Below are 17,958 nucleotides of genomic sequence, written 5' to 3' on the forward strand. Positions count from 1 at the left end.
TTGGTCTTATTGTAGGTGTATGTTACTATTATCTCAAGTTTCATGGAGATGTAATTAGGTTTAATTAGGTCCTTTGTAAATTACACATTTTCCTCTCAGAATTGAGTTAAATATGAATTTCTTTGCCCCAAGCAGGTTGACTGTTACGGAGCAGCTGACTTCTTAGGGGAGAAACAGCGTAACATTGGTTGCTTTATTTAGAGGGCTTTTTCCCCCTAAATGAGATTATTTAGACAGGCTTGTGTGTAAGGCACGCGTGTGCACATATATGACCGTGCCGTTTTTTCTAAATCGACGATTCACAAGGACCCTCCATTGTGTCTAAGTAAAAGCACGAAATCAGCATTCTGATTTATCGCAAAGAAGCGTCCCAAATTGTCTTTAAGATAACATGTTTGAGTTTTTCATGTTCATTCATAAATTATTTTGATGTCAGCATAGATGAAATGGCGATTGGTTATCTCTTCCTCTTGCCAGCCCCTTAAGGATCCGAGGTGAAATTAGTAGCAAGAAAGCATGTAATTGACAAAGTCACGTGGCTCAGGGGGCCAGAAACTGGAGAGAGAAGAGAAAAAAATCAAAAGAGGGAAAGCACATTAGACCATGCGAGCTAAATTTGTGATCGCACAAAATCAAGATGTTAGATTGATTCAGAAGATCACTCCGTTCCAAAGGGAAAGTTTTCATCTCACGAGTTTGGAGCAGAGGGCCCGTGGGGCAACATGGCCGAAGGTTAATTTTCTTTTCTATTGTTTTACTGTGATTTTCTCTCTTCCTTTCTCTCCCCCCCTCCCCCTTTCCCACCCTTCTTTGCCCGTCCTCCGTTCCCCTTTTACCCCAATACTGGGCATTACCCCCACTCCCCATCGCGCAATGGGGCTTTCTGCAACCTATTGTTATAGATCTCCAAAAATGTTTTGTACCGCCCACACTGATTCACAACTTGAAAAGCTTTCAGGGGGCTATTGTTTGAATTGTTTGAGTGTGATTAAGCGCAGTTTCAGTTAGTGAGCCCGAGAAAACTTTTATACACCTGCCCCCTCCCCCATTCCACCCCAACTTTAATTGAAAGTTATTGGGGGGAGGGGAATGCACATTGCAAATAACCCTGGATTCACTGCCGCTGCATGTGTATTAACTAGCTCTAACCATCTTCACGATTTCTCTTTTCTCCTCGTGCCCGCCGGAGAGAATAGTTACGCCGAAATTTTCTTTTTGTAAATGGGACGAGTGTTAAATCAGCAATATGCACGTAAAGTATCGCATGCTGTAATAGTAATATGTGGCCGAAAAAAATGGAGTTAAATGAAAAAGTACACGTATGTACAGAAAAGTGGAAGTTGATGTGATCGATAGAGCAGTGTGGCTCCCTCCTCCCCCGCTTCCCCTTTTAACCCTTTCATTTTAAATATTTTCTGTAGAAGAAAAGAATCAACCTTTATTGGAGTTTCTTTCTGTTTCCTTCCCCCACCCCCCACCCCCAAGCAGTTTTTTTCTCTTTCAACTAACAGTTTGGGAATACAGACTAACTGACTTTTTTTTGTCCTGTTCTACTCAGGCGGGGCAGGCAAAGGTGGTGGTGAAGGGCCCGGGAAGCTGCCGGAGCAGGCAGAGGAGGAATCCCAGGTTTTGCACGGAACTGGCCACTGTAAGTGGTTCAATGTGCGAATGGGATTTGGATTCATCTCCATGATAAACCGAGAGGGAAGCCCCTTGGATATTCCAGTCGATGTGTTTGTGCACCAAGTAAGCCAAACTTTTTCCCCCTCTTCTCCTTTTACCATGTGCAGGATTTGGTCAGTAGTTTTGTCAGTGGTCATACGCTGAAAGACAAAATCTTCCTTGCAGTCAGGAGTTAATCCGGTATGTGTATGGACCCCTTACTGGGTATCTTTTCCTGAACAGAAAATGAAATCTTTGAAATTTCACTGCTTGGCTGCTGGTTGACTTTATTAGCAAGTTCTCCTCTTCATTCGACAGCGAAATTGCTGTAGTGTAGCTTCCGGTGTTATCGGTTACAATATACTTCGTCGTCTGTGCCTAGTGAATGAATGGGGAAATGAATGAAGAAACAGGGATCACTTAAGTTTAAAAAAGCAAACAAACAAACTTTTGCTATTGTAGGACACCTTTTAGACATCTTTAGTCACACCAGCTTCCCCTATTATATTTCTGCCTCCCTGGTAGTCGTTTGTAGGTTTAAATAAAAATAATTTGATTTCACAGTAAAATAAGATAGAACACTATTGGTCTACCATGGATTTGATGAAATGCCCAAGGATAGGTTGGTTGGTAGTCAGACATTTAGAAATGTGCTCCCTTTTAGGGCATAGGTCCAAGGAGACTGTCTCTTTAAGAAACTGAACTCAAAAAAGCATGTGGCCAGCTGTGGCTCTAGCTTGTGTGTCTAAAATGTGCTAGTCTGCCACTTTGGGTAAATTTCCACCATTGCTTATATTGTGTTGTAATTTTTTTAAGATGCTTAAATACCAAACAGAATGTCATTGCTTATCATTTTCAAAAATTTACCCAGAAACAAGTAAATTAATACCTCTTCCATTTTTACTCCTCTCTATTGCTTAATCTCATCTTAGTAAAAAAAAAAAATATATTTATAATTTGCAGGTTTGATTATTGCATTGAAAGAAGTTAATTCTCTGTAATGAATCCTTAGGAGTAAAGGGATTTAAGACCAAAGAGGTTTGTTTTGGCTTGACATTTAAGTATTAAAAATTGAATGAATGGCATTCAGTACCACAGGTTGCCTGACAGATACATGGAGAGAATAGTATACTTGCATGAAAATTATATATTTTATTTGATACTGTATTGCACCTTCCTGGTAATATTTACAACTTCCTTTATCCCCAAGGAATATCCTCTTAAAATTAAGTATATAAACAATAGAAACATATGAAACCATTCTGTTTTGATCTGTTGTCCTGTGGTGGTTGGTAGCTTCCTGACCTTGCTGCGTGGTGTATGTTTTCCTTTCCTAAAGGCCTGGCCATCATTATTGGCTGTTTACATGTGGAAGGATCAGCATAATCTGTGAATTGAAACAGGGTTTAAATATGTAAATAGAAGTCCATAGACAGGCTACTGGATTTTATGCCTCCTACTTTATATTGTAAAATGAACCTACATTTTCAGCTTTTTCCCTCCCTAGACTGAATGACTTGAAATCATTGACAAATTCATTTTCTCTCAGGCTCTGGCTTTCCCCACTTTGAACCTTCTTTAGGTTGTTAAATTGTTCTTTACGATCTCATAAATTTGTTTTATAGATGAATGAAAAAAATAGCCCTTTTCTTCTTTGATCACACCTTGTTATAATTTGGTTTTCTATGTTTTCCTTTTAATACTTTCAAATGCTAGACATTTTATTAACCAATATTAATGTTGAGAACCACAAGACATCCAAATTTAAGGTATTTAAGGATTATATGTTGGTAAACATATGTATGTCCACTGAATTATGAAATACCCTATTGTGGGAAAAGTTTTATTTATAGATTGTAAACAGTTTCTAGAGTACAACTATAGATTATTAACATTCAATTGCTTTAATCCTCTGTTACAAGTCATGTATTTACTTAAAAACGTATTAAAATGGGGAGATAAAATGTATTTTTCAGAAGGATCTATCTAGATACATTCTTGGGAAAAAGTATGTAAAAAAGTTGATAAAACTTAAGTATTAGCATTTTTGTGATGTAAAAAAAGAGCAGTGATGTTCTTTAAATTTGAAATTAGAAAGTGATACTTTAGGGAGTTTTTTTGATGGCTACAGTATTCGTTTTTTGAAATATGTTTCACTTTTTTACTAGGGAAAATTATTGCTTTATTTTTTTCTTCTTGATTTTAGGCTTTGGGAGGAATTTCTGTCTTCTATTGGGACTTACACAAATTTCATATAAATCATATGAATAATTGTTCTGAAAAAGGCAGAATCCTACAGATTGTAGCCAGGCAATTTCAAGTAACAATTAGATGGTCATAAATGATCTGTGCAGGTATCTTGTCAGCATCACTTACACAATCAGGTTGCAATTCAGGACCATTTTACAAGAGTTTTTAAAATACTTTTAAAATCATTCTTTTATTGCCATTTTTACTGTATGAGAATTTTTGAAAGCATACCACATTAATGTATCATTCAAATTAATTTTTTCCCTGTTATGTCTATGTGCTATTTTGTTATAAAAGAATAAGCATTGTAGATAATTAGGAATTTTAAATGTTTAACTGTACAATATCATTATTTTAAATACATGCAATTTCTTTTTGAGTATTCAGAAGTACACGTGTCATTGGATTTTTTTAAGTATTATGAAACATTTTTAATAGTATATATTTGGGGAAATGAAAAAATAATTTTAGTTTAATATAATATTTAAAAATTTATGCCAAGGCTCCCAGGATTTTTTTCTCTTGAAAAGATATTAACTACAGATACTTCAATAATAAATAAATATATAAAAAACATACAATTAAATAGGAATAGCAAAAAAATCCTGACTGCAAAGAACTGCACATCAAAAACAATTTAGTTGCTATGAAATGAAGAGAAGATATACGTATATATTGTTCAGTTGCTATGAAATGAAGATATGCATGTGTACTTTTAAAATAGAGCTGTACATTCTTACATAATTCTACTTACAGTATGTTTGCAAGAATACAGTCAAACTTTCTTCTAGTCTCTGTAATGTCACCAACTTCTCAAAAATAAACATATGACTTAGCTAATGTACCTTCCCTGTCCTTAATTGTTGATAAATGCAGTGAGGACTCTGCTGTTTGAGGATGGTGTGTGACCATTGGTGGTTTAAAATGTCAGTCTTATTTGACTTCCTAATACTGTGATTTAAATGGTCATATGATTATGGATTGGTAATAATTATATGTATTCTGACACATTAATATGGAAACCTGATAGTGTTTAATAATATTTGTAAAAACTTACAAGAATGTGTAAATATTTTGTGAATTTCCTTAGAGCTTATTGCTTTCGAGTTGTTCCTTAAAATATTTAATGTTTAAAATTTGACAGTTTTCATGATGACTTATTTGTAATTAGGGTATATTTGTAGGAATTTCTTAGTTTAGAATCCAGTGCAAAACACAGAGATTAGTCTTTCAATTGAAGTAAGAATATGCATACATGGTTAATACAGATTTGTAAGTCTAGGTTACTAGTAAAGTGATGTCATCAATGTACAGTTAGTGTGTAAGTGTTAATAATTAATAACTTCTATTAGTTTATTATTAACAGTTAAAAAATTGCATCCACAGATTGTGGGATAACATGTTTAAATTACTTGGAAAGTTCTCTTGTAACTTTTTGAAATATTATAAACTTTGATAGGACTTAAATATTTGATAATATTTTATATAAGTCACATGATAATTAAAAGGAGATCCTTTTGGAGAGGGGCAGTGTTACCCAGTAACTACCTGTTGATGTTTATTATCATTTACGTTTTCTTTACATAAATTTTGATACTTATTTCCAAATAAATATTCTCTCTCTCAATGAGATAAACTTTATTTTGTTCAGGGGAGGGATAGAATCCGTTCTCCTTACTGCCCTCTCTTCAGCTCACTTGCATAATATTTTCTTTGTTTGTTAGTTATATATTTGGAATTCTTTGCCATCAATTATGGTATACAGAATTTTTAACATAAATGTATTTCATCTATTTCACTACTTATGTAAGAATTTCTTCTCAAAGGGAGTAATTTCAAAATGACTAATTCACCTACCATTACTTGATAGGCTTAAATACTTATTAATAATTTGGTTGGAATTCTTAATTTACCTTTCAAATATGTTGATATTTTCATCTTATGCTCTTTATTTCTGGTTTGTAGTTTGATCTTAATGGAAAACACAATTGTCCATATTACGGCGATTTTATATATTTTATGTTCCTTTTATTACTTTGTTCAGAAAACATCTCAAAGTAATGGAAACAGAAGAAATAAGAATAATTACTGTAACAGATAAATTTAAAGCATTTTTATTAATAGTATAGGGTATAAAAACATTTGGAGATTAACAGTTTTTAAATATATGAACATTTGAAATATATGCAGTTCAGTTGATGAAGAATAGAGTTCATGTCTCAGTGATTAATTAATTATACAATTTATGAAAACATTTACTCCAGTGTGTTCATGTTTAAGGATTTTTCGTAGTATTTCATCACCAACTTATTAGTCATCTTTGTTTTTATCGTAGTTTGGCATGAAAACATTTTTCACATGTAGAATAGATGTGATTATTATTATTCTCGGGACTCTTGAAAATGTCAGTTTCAAAAATTATTTAGACAAAATAAAATCCTGGAAATTAAAAAAATATCATATAACAGAGCTCATTTGTTAGCGAGTTATGTATAATTTCATATTTGAAAATGGTTCCTAATGCTACCAGGTTTTCAAGATGATTTGCCCAATTTGGAAGAATCCCAAATGAAATAAAGCTATTTAATCATAAAATCATATTTGAAGTCATTTAAATCCAAATTTTATGACTTTTATTGTCTTTACAGATATTGGATACTTCTGATTTTCAAATGCTGGTCCATTTTCAAGACCCTTTTTTGTTTACTTCTAAAAAGATACTTTTATTCTAATTCAGTTTAAACATGAAGTATGAATTGGGAACATTTAAGACAGTCTTCATGTTAAATAGTATTGATGAATATCAACTATACTTCAATAAAAATGAGTAAAGATCATTGTTGTCTTAGATATTTTCCTCATTTTTGATTCTTCTTTTTTAAAAGACTTCACAAAAAATGAAGGCAATAAATCAAAGGATTGTTTTTTAAACAAATACGTAAGAGAGAAACAACTTACTTGTGGCATGACAACTTTAACCTACCTTTAACTGATCTTAGAATGCTTGGTTTTCATAAAAAGTTAACAACTTCTTTTTTGCCTGCATTCAACATGGTAGATAAAAAGTGAGTTTATTGTTGTAAATTTTGTTGTTTTGGGGCAGCAAGGAACCCTTATTATTTAAATTTGCCAGAATTCTTTCTGTTCAGAAATTACATAGATACTGCAGATGGTTTTTTTGTTTATCTTAACTGAGTAGTTCTTTTGGTATTGTGATTAACCTAAAAGTTTGGAGTTAAAAATATGGTGTGCTGTGTTTTTATTTCTAATCCAAGTATAACCTAAGCAAATAAAGTGAGGATATTTCTGATTAGTTAAACTGGAAATGTATTACTTTAAGGTATGATATTCTTTGGACTTGATTTGGAACTACATGTGAAATAAAATACTTTCTTATTATCAGTTCTTTATATCTTGAGATATTTCTCACTGAATTTTAAGTAACAAGAAATTCAGTATATAGTTCAGTATATAGTTATTATAGGTTATGGCATTGTAACATAAACAGTCCATAGAAACATAAATGGTTTACATTTTTCTCTAAAATAATTTGATTATAACATCTTCTGATATTGAAAAGTTCACAGTAATATATTTAAGAAAGTACATTGCGGATCAGTAAGGTACATTTAAAAATTGTCTTTTAATGAGTGCTTCTATTAAAAGAGTAATGAAAATATTTGTTATATTGCATTTTGATACATCAAGATTAATCTTACTTTCCATCTAGCAACAAATTGGAAAATTATCTGAAGATTACAGCCTCCTGCCCAGTATCTAAATATTTGACTGTTTGGAGATGCTGTCTAGCATAAGACTCATAGATTTAGTCTTATCTTTCTTTCCACAATCAGTGGCAAATTGGAGTAATTAATACCTAACTTTTCAGGATGTTGTGAAGTATAGAGATACTGTCATATAATTTGCCTGGCAAGTGTGTTTAACAAACTAAACTGTAAACAAGTCCTTGTCACAACAAAATCACAGATAGGTTATTTTCAGTGGCATATATTCATAGTAGAAAATTAAGTTGGTACCTTCTTTTATGTGCTCTCTTTAAAATTGGGCAAAATGTGTTGTATAATGTTAATAGCTTAATCTCCATTGCAGTGAACTACAAAGCATTTTATTATAATTTTATGGCATAAAATATTGTGTAATATTGTTGAAAATACCAGGATATAAATTGAGATGTGGGAATGACTTGGTTACATAGATTGTTTTAATAGTTTTATCATGAGATTTTTACCTGAGTATTTAGTTGTACATATCCAGTTGTGTATTCTTCAGTGTAAGCTGAGGGAAAAAATACTGTTTTAAGTAGACCTGCTGCAATAATTTAATACTTTTTGCTCTAATACTAATTATTTAGTCCTTGTGAGGTACTGTACAGTGGCAGAGCTTCTAGTCAAAAAGATCACTGTTGAAATCCCAGTTTATTGTTTGTAGGGAAAGTGAGTAACCTTGTCAGTGTCTCAGGGTCCTGTAAAGGGAGGGGACAAAGCGGTGACCACTTTAGTATAGGGTTATTATGAGGATTAAATGTTATTACACATGTAGAGCATTTAACACTGAGCCTGGCAGAGAGTAAAGGCTCAGTGATGTTTGTTGTACATAGTTAGCATTTCTAAGAAGAGGTAGTGTGGTAGAGTAAGGGATAAAGCATCAGAAACGAAGGTTTAGATCTGGCTCTGCCACTTGGTGGTTTTCTTACTTCTGACTAGTCACTTCCTCTGAGCTTCAGTGTTCCCATGGGTGAAATGTGTTCAATAATATTTTTTCTCCCTATTTTTGTGGGTTAGGGTAAGGGTTCATTGAGGTAGTACACATGAAAATAATTTAAGAATTGTAACAGTAGCGGGTTTTCGTTTTAATCTTTATTTTGAGCACTGCATTTTTACTTATACCCTCATCACAAAAATTATCAGAATTTTTGAAAGGTAATAAGCTCATGTCATTTATTTTTTTGCCTTGTCTGCTTATTGAAGTATAATATATAGAATAAAATTCACCAAATTTAAGTATACAGTTAGATGAGTTTTGACAAATTATGTAACCACCACCACAGTCATTTCATCACCCCAAAAAGTTCCCTTGTGTCCATTTGTAGTCACCCTGGAAGACAAGAGGTTCAGTTATTCTATATGATTATTGATAGGTCATAGTAACTGGTTAACTCACCTGGCTCTTTTTGTTACCTTAGACCTAAGCTACAATTCAGTTATCAAATACAGTCTGAACTTATCTGAATTATGCAAATTACCTTTCTACTAGTAGTTTCTGTGTTTGTGAAAGTGAGATTAATTAGTATGCATTTCACTGATCTTCAGTCTTAATTTCATTTATCCTTGTGGTACTTTTTTATGCAGCAGAAACTCATTGTTTACCTAAAGAGCATAATTAGGTTTATTGATACTCATATTTCTTTTCAGAAATTTAATGAATTTATATCTCAACTGAGTAAACATTCTTAGAGGTGTAAATTGACAAGATGGTTTATTGTATAAAAGTACAGACTTGTAAGAAAACGGTTACTCTAGAAAGTTCCTGGCTCGATGTCTATTCAGCTACTTTGTTATCGATCACATAGTAGGTGTAAAGCACTGTTGGATGATAGATTTGCGAGTTCTGCTCTCCAGGGGCACCTGGGTGGCTCAGTCAGTTAAACTTCCAACTCTTGATTTTGGTTCAGGTCATGACCTCACAGTTTCTAGAGTTGGAGCCCCACGCTGGGGCTCTGCACTGACAGTGTGGATCTTCCTTGGGACTCTGACTCTCCCTCTCTCTCTGCCCTTCCCATGCTCACACTGTCTCTGTCTCTCAAAATAAATAAATAAACTTAAAAAAAAAAAAAGAGTTCTGCTCTCCAGTTTGCTATATATTCTTTTTATTTTCTTCTTCGCAGAATCTTTAATATGATCTTTCCAATTCTCATTCTTTTTATATGAGGTACAAAAGCAGTGGATCATTTTTTTCCATTGACTATTCACTTTCTTTTTATAAATCTAGTTACACAATGTCTGTCCATTTAATTTGGGGGAAAACTCTGATAAAACAATAAATGTTACTTTTCAGATTTTGAGCTAAATACAGCGATTTTTCATGTCTTAAAATACATAGTTTTCAGATTTCATATGTAAAAACTATCTTTACCAATGCTTAGAATCATTTCATTGTGCTTTTAATAATACACTTAACTTTTACCAGCTGCTTTACCCTTTTGTTATAACAGTCTACTTTTTTTTTTTAAAAAGCCCACTTTCATTTATTACTTTGTTAATCTTAAAGTTGTCATTTATTTCAAAGTCTTTTAAGTGTAATTTGCTAATAACCTTAAGATTTTTATTAAGTTTTATTGTGCTATGTATGTAAAATTCAAATTAATTTTACTCCGGCCACGATTTCTTCATGACTGTTTATTTCCTTAAGCTTTGTGAACAGTTGCGTAGGCCATTAATGATAGTAGCTAGAATGTTCCCAGATACTATATGCTTAAATTCTGTTATCTTAACATTTTCTTCATTCAGTTGAATTCTTTATCCTTAGTTCAGTCTGTAACAGAAGTCTGACAACACAGGTTGTATCTATTGCTTTAAATACTTAGTGAATCAGTGATATATTGTGGAGCTTGGAATGAATTCTATCAACTGTTTTTCCAAAGTAGGATTCTAATAATACATCAATTTGCTTATAGTATGGAAACGCTTATATTTGGAGACTAATTCCACCTTCAACAACATCCTTAAATAGATTAAATGACATTAGAAACACATACCTAACACAGTTCTATGTAAGCCATACATTTACAAAGATAAATGAATAAATTTTTTCAATTTTAACAAGTGAAAAAAAAAACCTTCTCTTTTTAGGACTGGTTAAACTATGAGTCAGAAATTTAATCAGAGTATTGAGTTCATTTATTTAACTCTCTAATTAAAATTTTTAGTTGAATACTAAATCTAAGGACAGTTGGACTTGCACGTTTGTCCCTTTCACTGTTTCCTCCCCCATGCCATTGAAGGATTTTGAATGGTGAGGAATTTGCGCCCTTTGGCTCAGGTTGCAGACCCACTTGATCAAGCCAGAGAAGCTGGGGTCAGAACTATTCATTGCTTATCTTTTCCTTGGGCCACTTGTAAATCCTGCCTTTCTGCTCTGTAAAAAATCTCTTTCTATCAGACTTATAATAAAGCCTGGAGTTTAAAAATGGGCATAATAGTTGATGCTTGATTGTGACTCTACGTGGGTTGATTTCACTAATTTAGAAGTTTTTCACTGCATTGCAGCTTATTTGGTGTGTATAATGTTATTTAAATATATGTTCTTTCATAAGATATTGTAAAAGCACGCCGTCAGGAACGAGTGTGATGATATGATATTCCATCAGGTTGAGATTTTATGCCTTTGAAATGTAGTGATTATCTTTAAGTAAATTGAATTAGTTAATTTCAATCAGATCTATTAAAAAAAATCCCAAAATATTTATTTTGTTTTCATGTGCCTAATTTCTAGCATTTATACTGACATTTAAAACTTGCTCGAATCAACTATAGTACAAGTTTGTTAACTTTATCAATAATGGTGTGAAGACTTTAAATATAGAGTCAGGTTTAAACAAACACAAAACACTTTGTTCTTATCTCAGCATCCCTTAAAAGTATACAGCTCTAGTTCAGGACCTCAGGACCACCCATCACCCTGGACATTGGATACTCCTATTTATTCAAGAAGCTTGCGAAGTATCTGTGTGCCAGTGGGGGGATGGTGTGTGTATCTGTGTAGGGAATCACAGTTAGGTGATTTTACCCCAACAAAAGCAGCAACATTGTTTATAAACTGAATTATGTCCCTGTAGAATTTTCTAGTTGTGGAAACTAAGTTACATTAAGTGCCTGTTATTTTCTGTAAGCTTTGGTTGCAATTTTCACATTTTTGATGCTTTCAGAAGGTTAAAGTGGGCCCCCATTAAGATTAACCTCAATCCATTACAGCTTTTTGGCTTGCAGGCCCCACCCATTGGCCTTGGATAGCTAATACCAAGCTTTTGTTTCTTCCTGTAGAAAGGAAAGGAAAGAAAACTGTTCTTTCTCTTTCATTGTGTAAGTCATGTGACTTCCCTTTTGGTTAGTTACAGATAGGATGGAAGTGAATCTCAAAATGAATAAGATATCAAAAGTTTTATGTTTGGATGAAATATTTGTTGAAATATTATTGAATTCATGTGTTTTATGCATTAAAATATTTGTTTTTGAACAGCTATACCTCATTTGACGTTCATGCTGCTGTTTTTTTTAGGAAGCCAAAAAAAGATATTAAATAGATTTTTAAAATAATACTCATCTTTTTATCTACATTGTGGTAGTTTCTTAGTGTACTTATTTTTCTGTTATCTTTTGGCATCATTTGGGGTTTCTGAATTGTAGCTTATCCTCAGAACTCACAGTGTAAAGAAAACAGGGGTGGTGTTTGGGATGATTTATCAAGGAAAAATTGCTGGTAGGAAAAGAAGAAAGAAATGTGTTATAGGACTGCATGTAAATGTAAGAAGAAATGAATTGTATATATTTTCTCTTGTTCCTCTTCCATTTAATCTCTTGCTAATAATAAGCAGTATAGCTGGCTGTTTGGGAGAAAATGCTATCGAGCTCTTAGGCTATTAATATCAACAGACAAATGTTTTACTATGAAGTTAGATAATATGAGGATAAATGTTGACATTTAGTTCTAATTTGGTGATTTAGTCATGATGTTATGATTTAGTATGGAACATTAAATAGTTAATCTTTAAAGTTATTTTTGTTTGTCCTTAAACTTTTTAAATATTTAAATTATCTTTTAGTAAATAGTATAGCTGCCACCAAATAATAAGTAAAATGTTGGAGACAATGGTAGTTTTAAGAGTATCATCTCAAAGATTTTTAAAATATAGTGTTCTTTGGCACATATTTCTAAGCACGTTAATACTTTTAAAAGACTTTTGAGAAGAATACTATTTTAAAATCTAGGATGTGTTTTTATTTAAAATATTTTATTTCAATAAAATGTTCCAGACTGTCCTTCCATAAAAAAAGCATTGTTTCTTACATTTTTATAGTGTCATAGATCTTAAAGGACAGTGATATTTAATCCAATGATTCTGTTATCAATCCAGGATGACTTGGTTAATTAGATTTGAAAATATGAAAAATTTGTAGAGATATAGAAAATCCTCTTAAGTTTCTATTAATAATGGTAGGTTATCAGCTTTTCAATAACAGGGATCTGGTATGAAGTCTGTAATTAATGTGTTGGTCCATGCTTTAGTGACATTAAAATTTATAGCAAGTGATTTATTTTGCATGTGTTTTGCAATTGAATATTTCAGTTTCTGCCTAATTAATTCATGTAAATATTTATTGACATTTTATTTAATGTTTCAACTGTCACTACAATTTTGCTTTGGGGAAAAGTTTAGGGTGCCTTTCTATCTGTGATCTTCCCTCATTTACATTTGGGTAGCAAGCTATTCATAAAACACCAAGGCTATTATTAAGTGTTTAAATCTAGTATTGATATTTATTGTTGAAATAATCCATTTAGTGTCTTAGTGACACTGTAAGTTTAAAATAAAAAATAAACAAAACCTATGTTTAAAAAATTGCTACTGGGGTTTTTTTTTTGTGTGTACTACATGCTTCCCCCTCCCCAAACAAAATTTGGTATTAGAAGGCAAAAAGTTGAGCATTTTCCTTTTATAACTTTCTGGGTTTTTTTCTGCAATAATTTTTTTTTAACTTGTACAGAGAAAAGTAACTTTTAAAATGATTTTATATGGCGTTAAGTGACTTCATGTTTGTTCAAAATAAAGCTCATTTGTGGGATTAATGCCATTTGGGGTATTGTTACTTGTTTTCATGTGGGTTACTGTGACCATATGATTCTGGATTTTCTTTCTCTGAAAATAAACTTCATAGGGCCAAGTAAATATGGGCATTTGTTTCAGTACATATTCTTTATCTTAGTGTTGGGTATTTATTTTTGGAAAGACATTTAGATTTTTTTAAATGTTAACAAATGATGTTTGGGAAATGGTCTTGTTAGGTATTGACCACTTTTCCATCCTTTCTGCCTTCACTTTTAAAAGTATCTGGTCACTATTAAACCATTAATCTGTATAAAAGTAATTCAGAATTTCTCGTGATATTTAGTGTTTGATATATATTCAATTACCCAAATTTACAGAATCCAAATGATTTTTGGAAAATCTCATAAAACATAGGAAAATGTTTTCAGAGTGAGATTTTAGTACAATAGAGTTCATTATTTTGACTTATTTTTAAAAATTTTAGCTGTAAATTGAGAAAAGAAATTACTGAAGTTATTAAAGCACTGTGTTGTTCCCAAATTATTCTCTGCCCTAACACATCATTTGATCTGCCACTAGGAATTATGAAGGCCCTAAGTGGACTCTCTTTAGTCTCCTTCCCTTGTTTTTCCCCCCTCCCCCTCCTCTCGCCTATTCGGGAAGGAAGCCTGAGGCCCTAGCTCTTAGAGATACCAGGAAAAAGCAATCACTCAGCACAAAGTGTCTGTCTTTAGCAGAAGTATCATCCCTTGGAGAGGAGAATGGTTGAGAAAAGGTTAATTATAGATAATAAGAGGTTTTTCAAATTTATTCCAAGTCAATTTAAAATTTGGTTTTGGTACAGATGGATATTACTGTAGTTACTCAAAAGGAAGTCTACTTTGTCTGTTTAGGCATTAGCAAAGTCTAACCTAGTCCACTTTTCTGTCTTTAGCCTTGGTTAAATCCTTTATACTTTATCCAGTGGCTATTGCCAGTAATTTTCCTAACACTGAGGAGGATGGGTTATAAACAAAAGCAATGGATGGTTAGGCAATATTAACATTTCTAAACAGTTAATGATATTTGTAGTATTTTCCTAAATTTCCAAAGAAAGTGTACATGAAATGTTTTACTCTACGTCACTTGTCATCTGAAGATAATATTTTTTGTGTGTAACATACTTTTGCCTAGAGGAAGACTTTTGAATCCACAAACTGAATCATAAAATAAGCTAACAGTGAAAATAAATTGATACTGACAGATCTAGAAGTGTTGTAATTATTTCCTTAGGTTGTTCACAAAACTCTTTTTTTCCCAAGGGGAGTAAAAAATGCAGTCAGTGGGGTAAACACTATAAACTGTAAGATTGCTGAAGGGCCCAAGTTTCTTCCATTGTACTATAGGTATTTCTGCTAGCACGTCTCCATCTTACAGGGTAATCCCTTACTTAGCTCCACATGCATTTAAGTCTCTTCTCCTTGTTGACCCTGGTTTGAAAAACTTAAGCAGAATGGTAATGGAATCTCACAATTAGCCTAATGAGGATTTTAGAAGTCATAATTTAGGGATCCCTGGCTGACTCAATCAGAGGAGCCTGCAACTCTGAATCTCGGGGCCATGAGTTCGAGCCCCGCATTGGGTGTAGACATTGCTGAAATAAATAAGTACGTAAAAAAAAACCAACTCGGGGCGCCTGGGTGGCGCAGTCGGTTAAGCGTCCGACTTCAGCCAGGTCACGATCTCGCGGTCCGTGAGTTCGAGCCCCGCGTCAGGCTCTGGGCTGATGGCTCGGAGCCTGGAGCCTGTTTCCGATTCTGTGTTTCCCTCTCTCTCTGCCCCTCCCCCGTTCATGCTCTGTCTCTCTCTGTCCCAAAAATAAATTAAAAACGTTGAAAAAAAAAAAATTTAAAAAAAACCAACTCATAATTTGTATCAATAGACAATAAAAGTAAATATTACATAATACATAGTTTTTAAGGAATGAACCAAAGATAATTTGAAAATTTTAAATATTATGTACTTAAAGTGCAAATACAAAAATATAATAGCAAGTTATGTAAGGTAATATAAAAATGGTAACTTTAAGCAATCTTTTGGATAGAATAACTTTAAAAATACAGTTAGAATGCACTTACATATTTCTTTCCATTGGTCTAACCCTTCTCCAGATAAACAGACATTTATGTTTGTTTTGTTTTGTTTTTTAGCTGCTTGATATTACTGATAAATTCCCACTACCATATGCCTGGGGATAGACTACACCATTTGCCACCATTTGATCCTATGTCCCAGTCATCCCAAACCACTGGTATGCACCAGTGCTCCCCTCAACCCAGGCTTCTGTTCTGTCAACACAAGAATACTATAGCAATGCTGGTAATCATACCTCAGTAACAATGGCACAGAATGGTAACAGTAGTTATCATGTAACTTGTATAGAGTGCTTGCATGTGCCAAGTACTGTACTAAGCATTTTGTATCCATTAAATTTTGACTCTGAAAAAAGAGTTACTATTAATTGTCTCATTTTTACAGATGAAGAAATGATCTTAGAATGGCAGATAGCCTAATTTCATGCAGTTGAACCAGCAGTATGATTCCTAGAGCAGTGCTCTTAAATCTCTGGGTTCCAACAACATTTTGTGTCTGCTTAAATTTTATATTAATGTGCTTTTTTTTATTTATTTAAAAAAAAATTTTTTTTTTCAACGTTTTTTATTTATTTTTGGGACAGAGAGAGACAGAGCATGAACGGGGGAGGGGCAGAGAGAGAGGGAGACACAGAATCGGAAACAGGCTCCAGGCTCCGAGCCATCAGCCCAGAGCCTGACGCGGGGCTCGAACTCACGGACCGCAAGATCGTGACCTGGCTGAAGTCGGACGCTTAACCGACTGCGCCACCCAGGCGCCCCTGTGCTTTTTTTTAAAAAGTTTATTCATTTTTTGAAAGAGAGAGAGCAAGCAGGAGAGGGCAGAGAGAGAGAAAGAGAGAGAGAGAGACAGAAAATCCCAAGCAGGCTCCACGCCATCAGCACAGAGCCCAAGGTGGAGCTCAAACTCATGAACTGTGAGATCATGACCTCAGCCAGTGTGTGATCAGGCAGTTGTCCTTCCCCGGTCAGAGCTGTTTGTGAATTTCTTTAAAGTCCTCATTCTCTGAAGCTTCATTGGCTGTTTGTTTTCTGAATAAACTTTAGACTTTTTAGCCAGGCCTCCAAGGTCTTCATGATCTGATTGATTCTACTTACAAATTTTTCTAATCATACTTCTTATTTAAATTGTCTGATTTGCCAGTTAGAATCTGTCACTGTAAACATACCCTGCATTTCTTTATCTTTTCCCCTTTGCGCAGATAATACTGTCTTTTCCCTAAATTCCTCCTGCATTTGCTTTAGGAAAGCCTGACCATCTTTCAGATTCCAGCCCCAGATTCAGGTCCTTCTGTCCTGAGGCCTTTCCTTATTCTAGCTAGTATTGCTGAGTTCCTTATAAACTCCAAAACTCTTTATAAATAATGGGGTCACTTGCACTGATGATCTTCTGTTATATATTCTCCTACTAAATTGTAAGTTCTAAGTGTTCTAAGTGGAATTGTTTTACCAAATTTTGTATTCCCTACAATACATAGGTGCATGCTTTTCATATAATTATTACTCAAAAAAATTTCTTGAGTAATGAAAACACATTACATTAGGGACATCTTCCTCCCGTCTTCCATTGGATAAGAAGATATGGTTTATTAAAAAAAAAAAAAAAAGTGGTTTGGCTTATAGGGAACTAGCTGAATTCATATTGTCTGAAAGAGATATGCAAGCTCACCTCATTTGAAAGAAAACCTAGTGTTCAATTTATTGTCAGTTTGCTTTTTATGTCACTCATGTGTTGGTTCTATGCTGAGTTATATATGGTAAATGCAGAACACTTTTGGGTTTCGCCATTCCAGCCTTTAGCAGAAAAGATGGTGGCTTCTGTGCTATATTTATTACCATAGTTTATTGCTAAGTCTATAAAGTGTGTGCAGTTTATTGGAGGGGAAGGACTAACCTAATTCTCTTCTTAAGTCCAGAGAACACTGACTTGGATATTCAATAAATGTTTTAAGTGGCAATATCATTAGGGAGATGAAATGATACGAAATGCAAATCGTGGAGACCTTGGAGTGACATAGACCTGGGTTTGAATCCCAGCTCCCGTTCTGGCCAGCTGTTTGAATTTTCTCA

General features: G+C 33.6%; 1 protein-coding gene across 1 annotated transcript in view; it reads left to right on the forward strand.

Moving 5' to 3' along the window:
- Nucleotides 1–873: 873 nt before the first annotated feature.
- LIN28B (lin-28 homolog B) overlaps nt 874–17,958 on the forward strand; it is a 112,964-nt gene continuing 95,879 nt past the window's right edge. The window contains 2 exon segments of the mRNA XM_049654650.1: nt 874–1,007; nt 1,512–1,746. Coding sequence (XP_049510607.1) covers nt 874–1,007; nt 1,512–1,746 — 369 coding nt within the window.

The sequence above is a fragment of the Panthera uncia genome (genome assembly GCF_023721935.1).
Source record: "Panthera uncia isolate 11264 chromosome B2 unlocalized genomic scaffold, Puncia_PCG_1.0 HiC_scaffold_24, whole genome shotgun sequence".
NCBI lineage: Eukaryota > Metazoa > Chordata > Mammalia > Carnivora > Felidae > Panthera > Panthera uncia.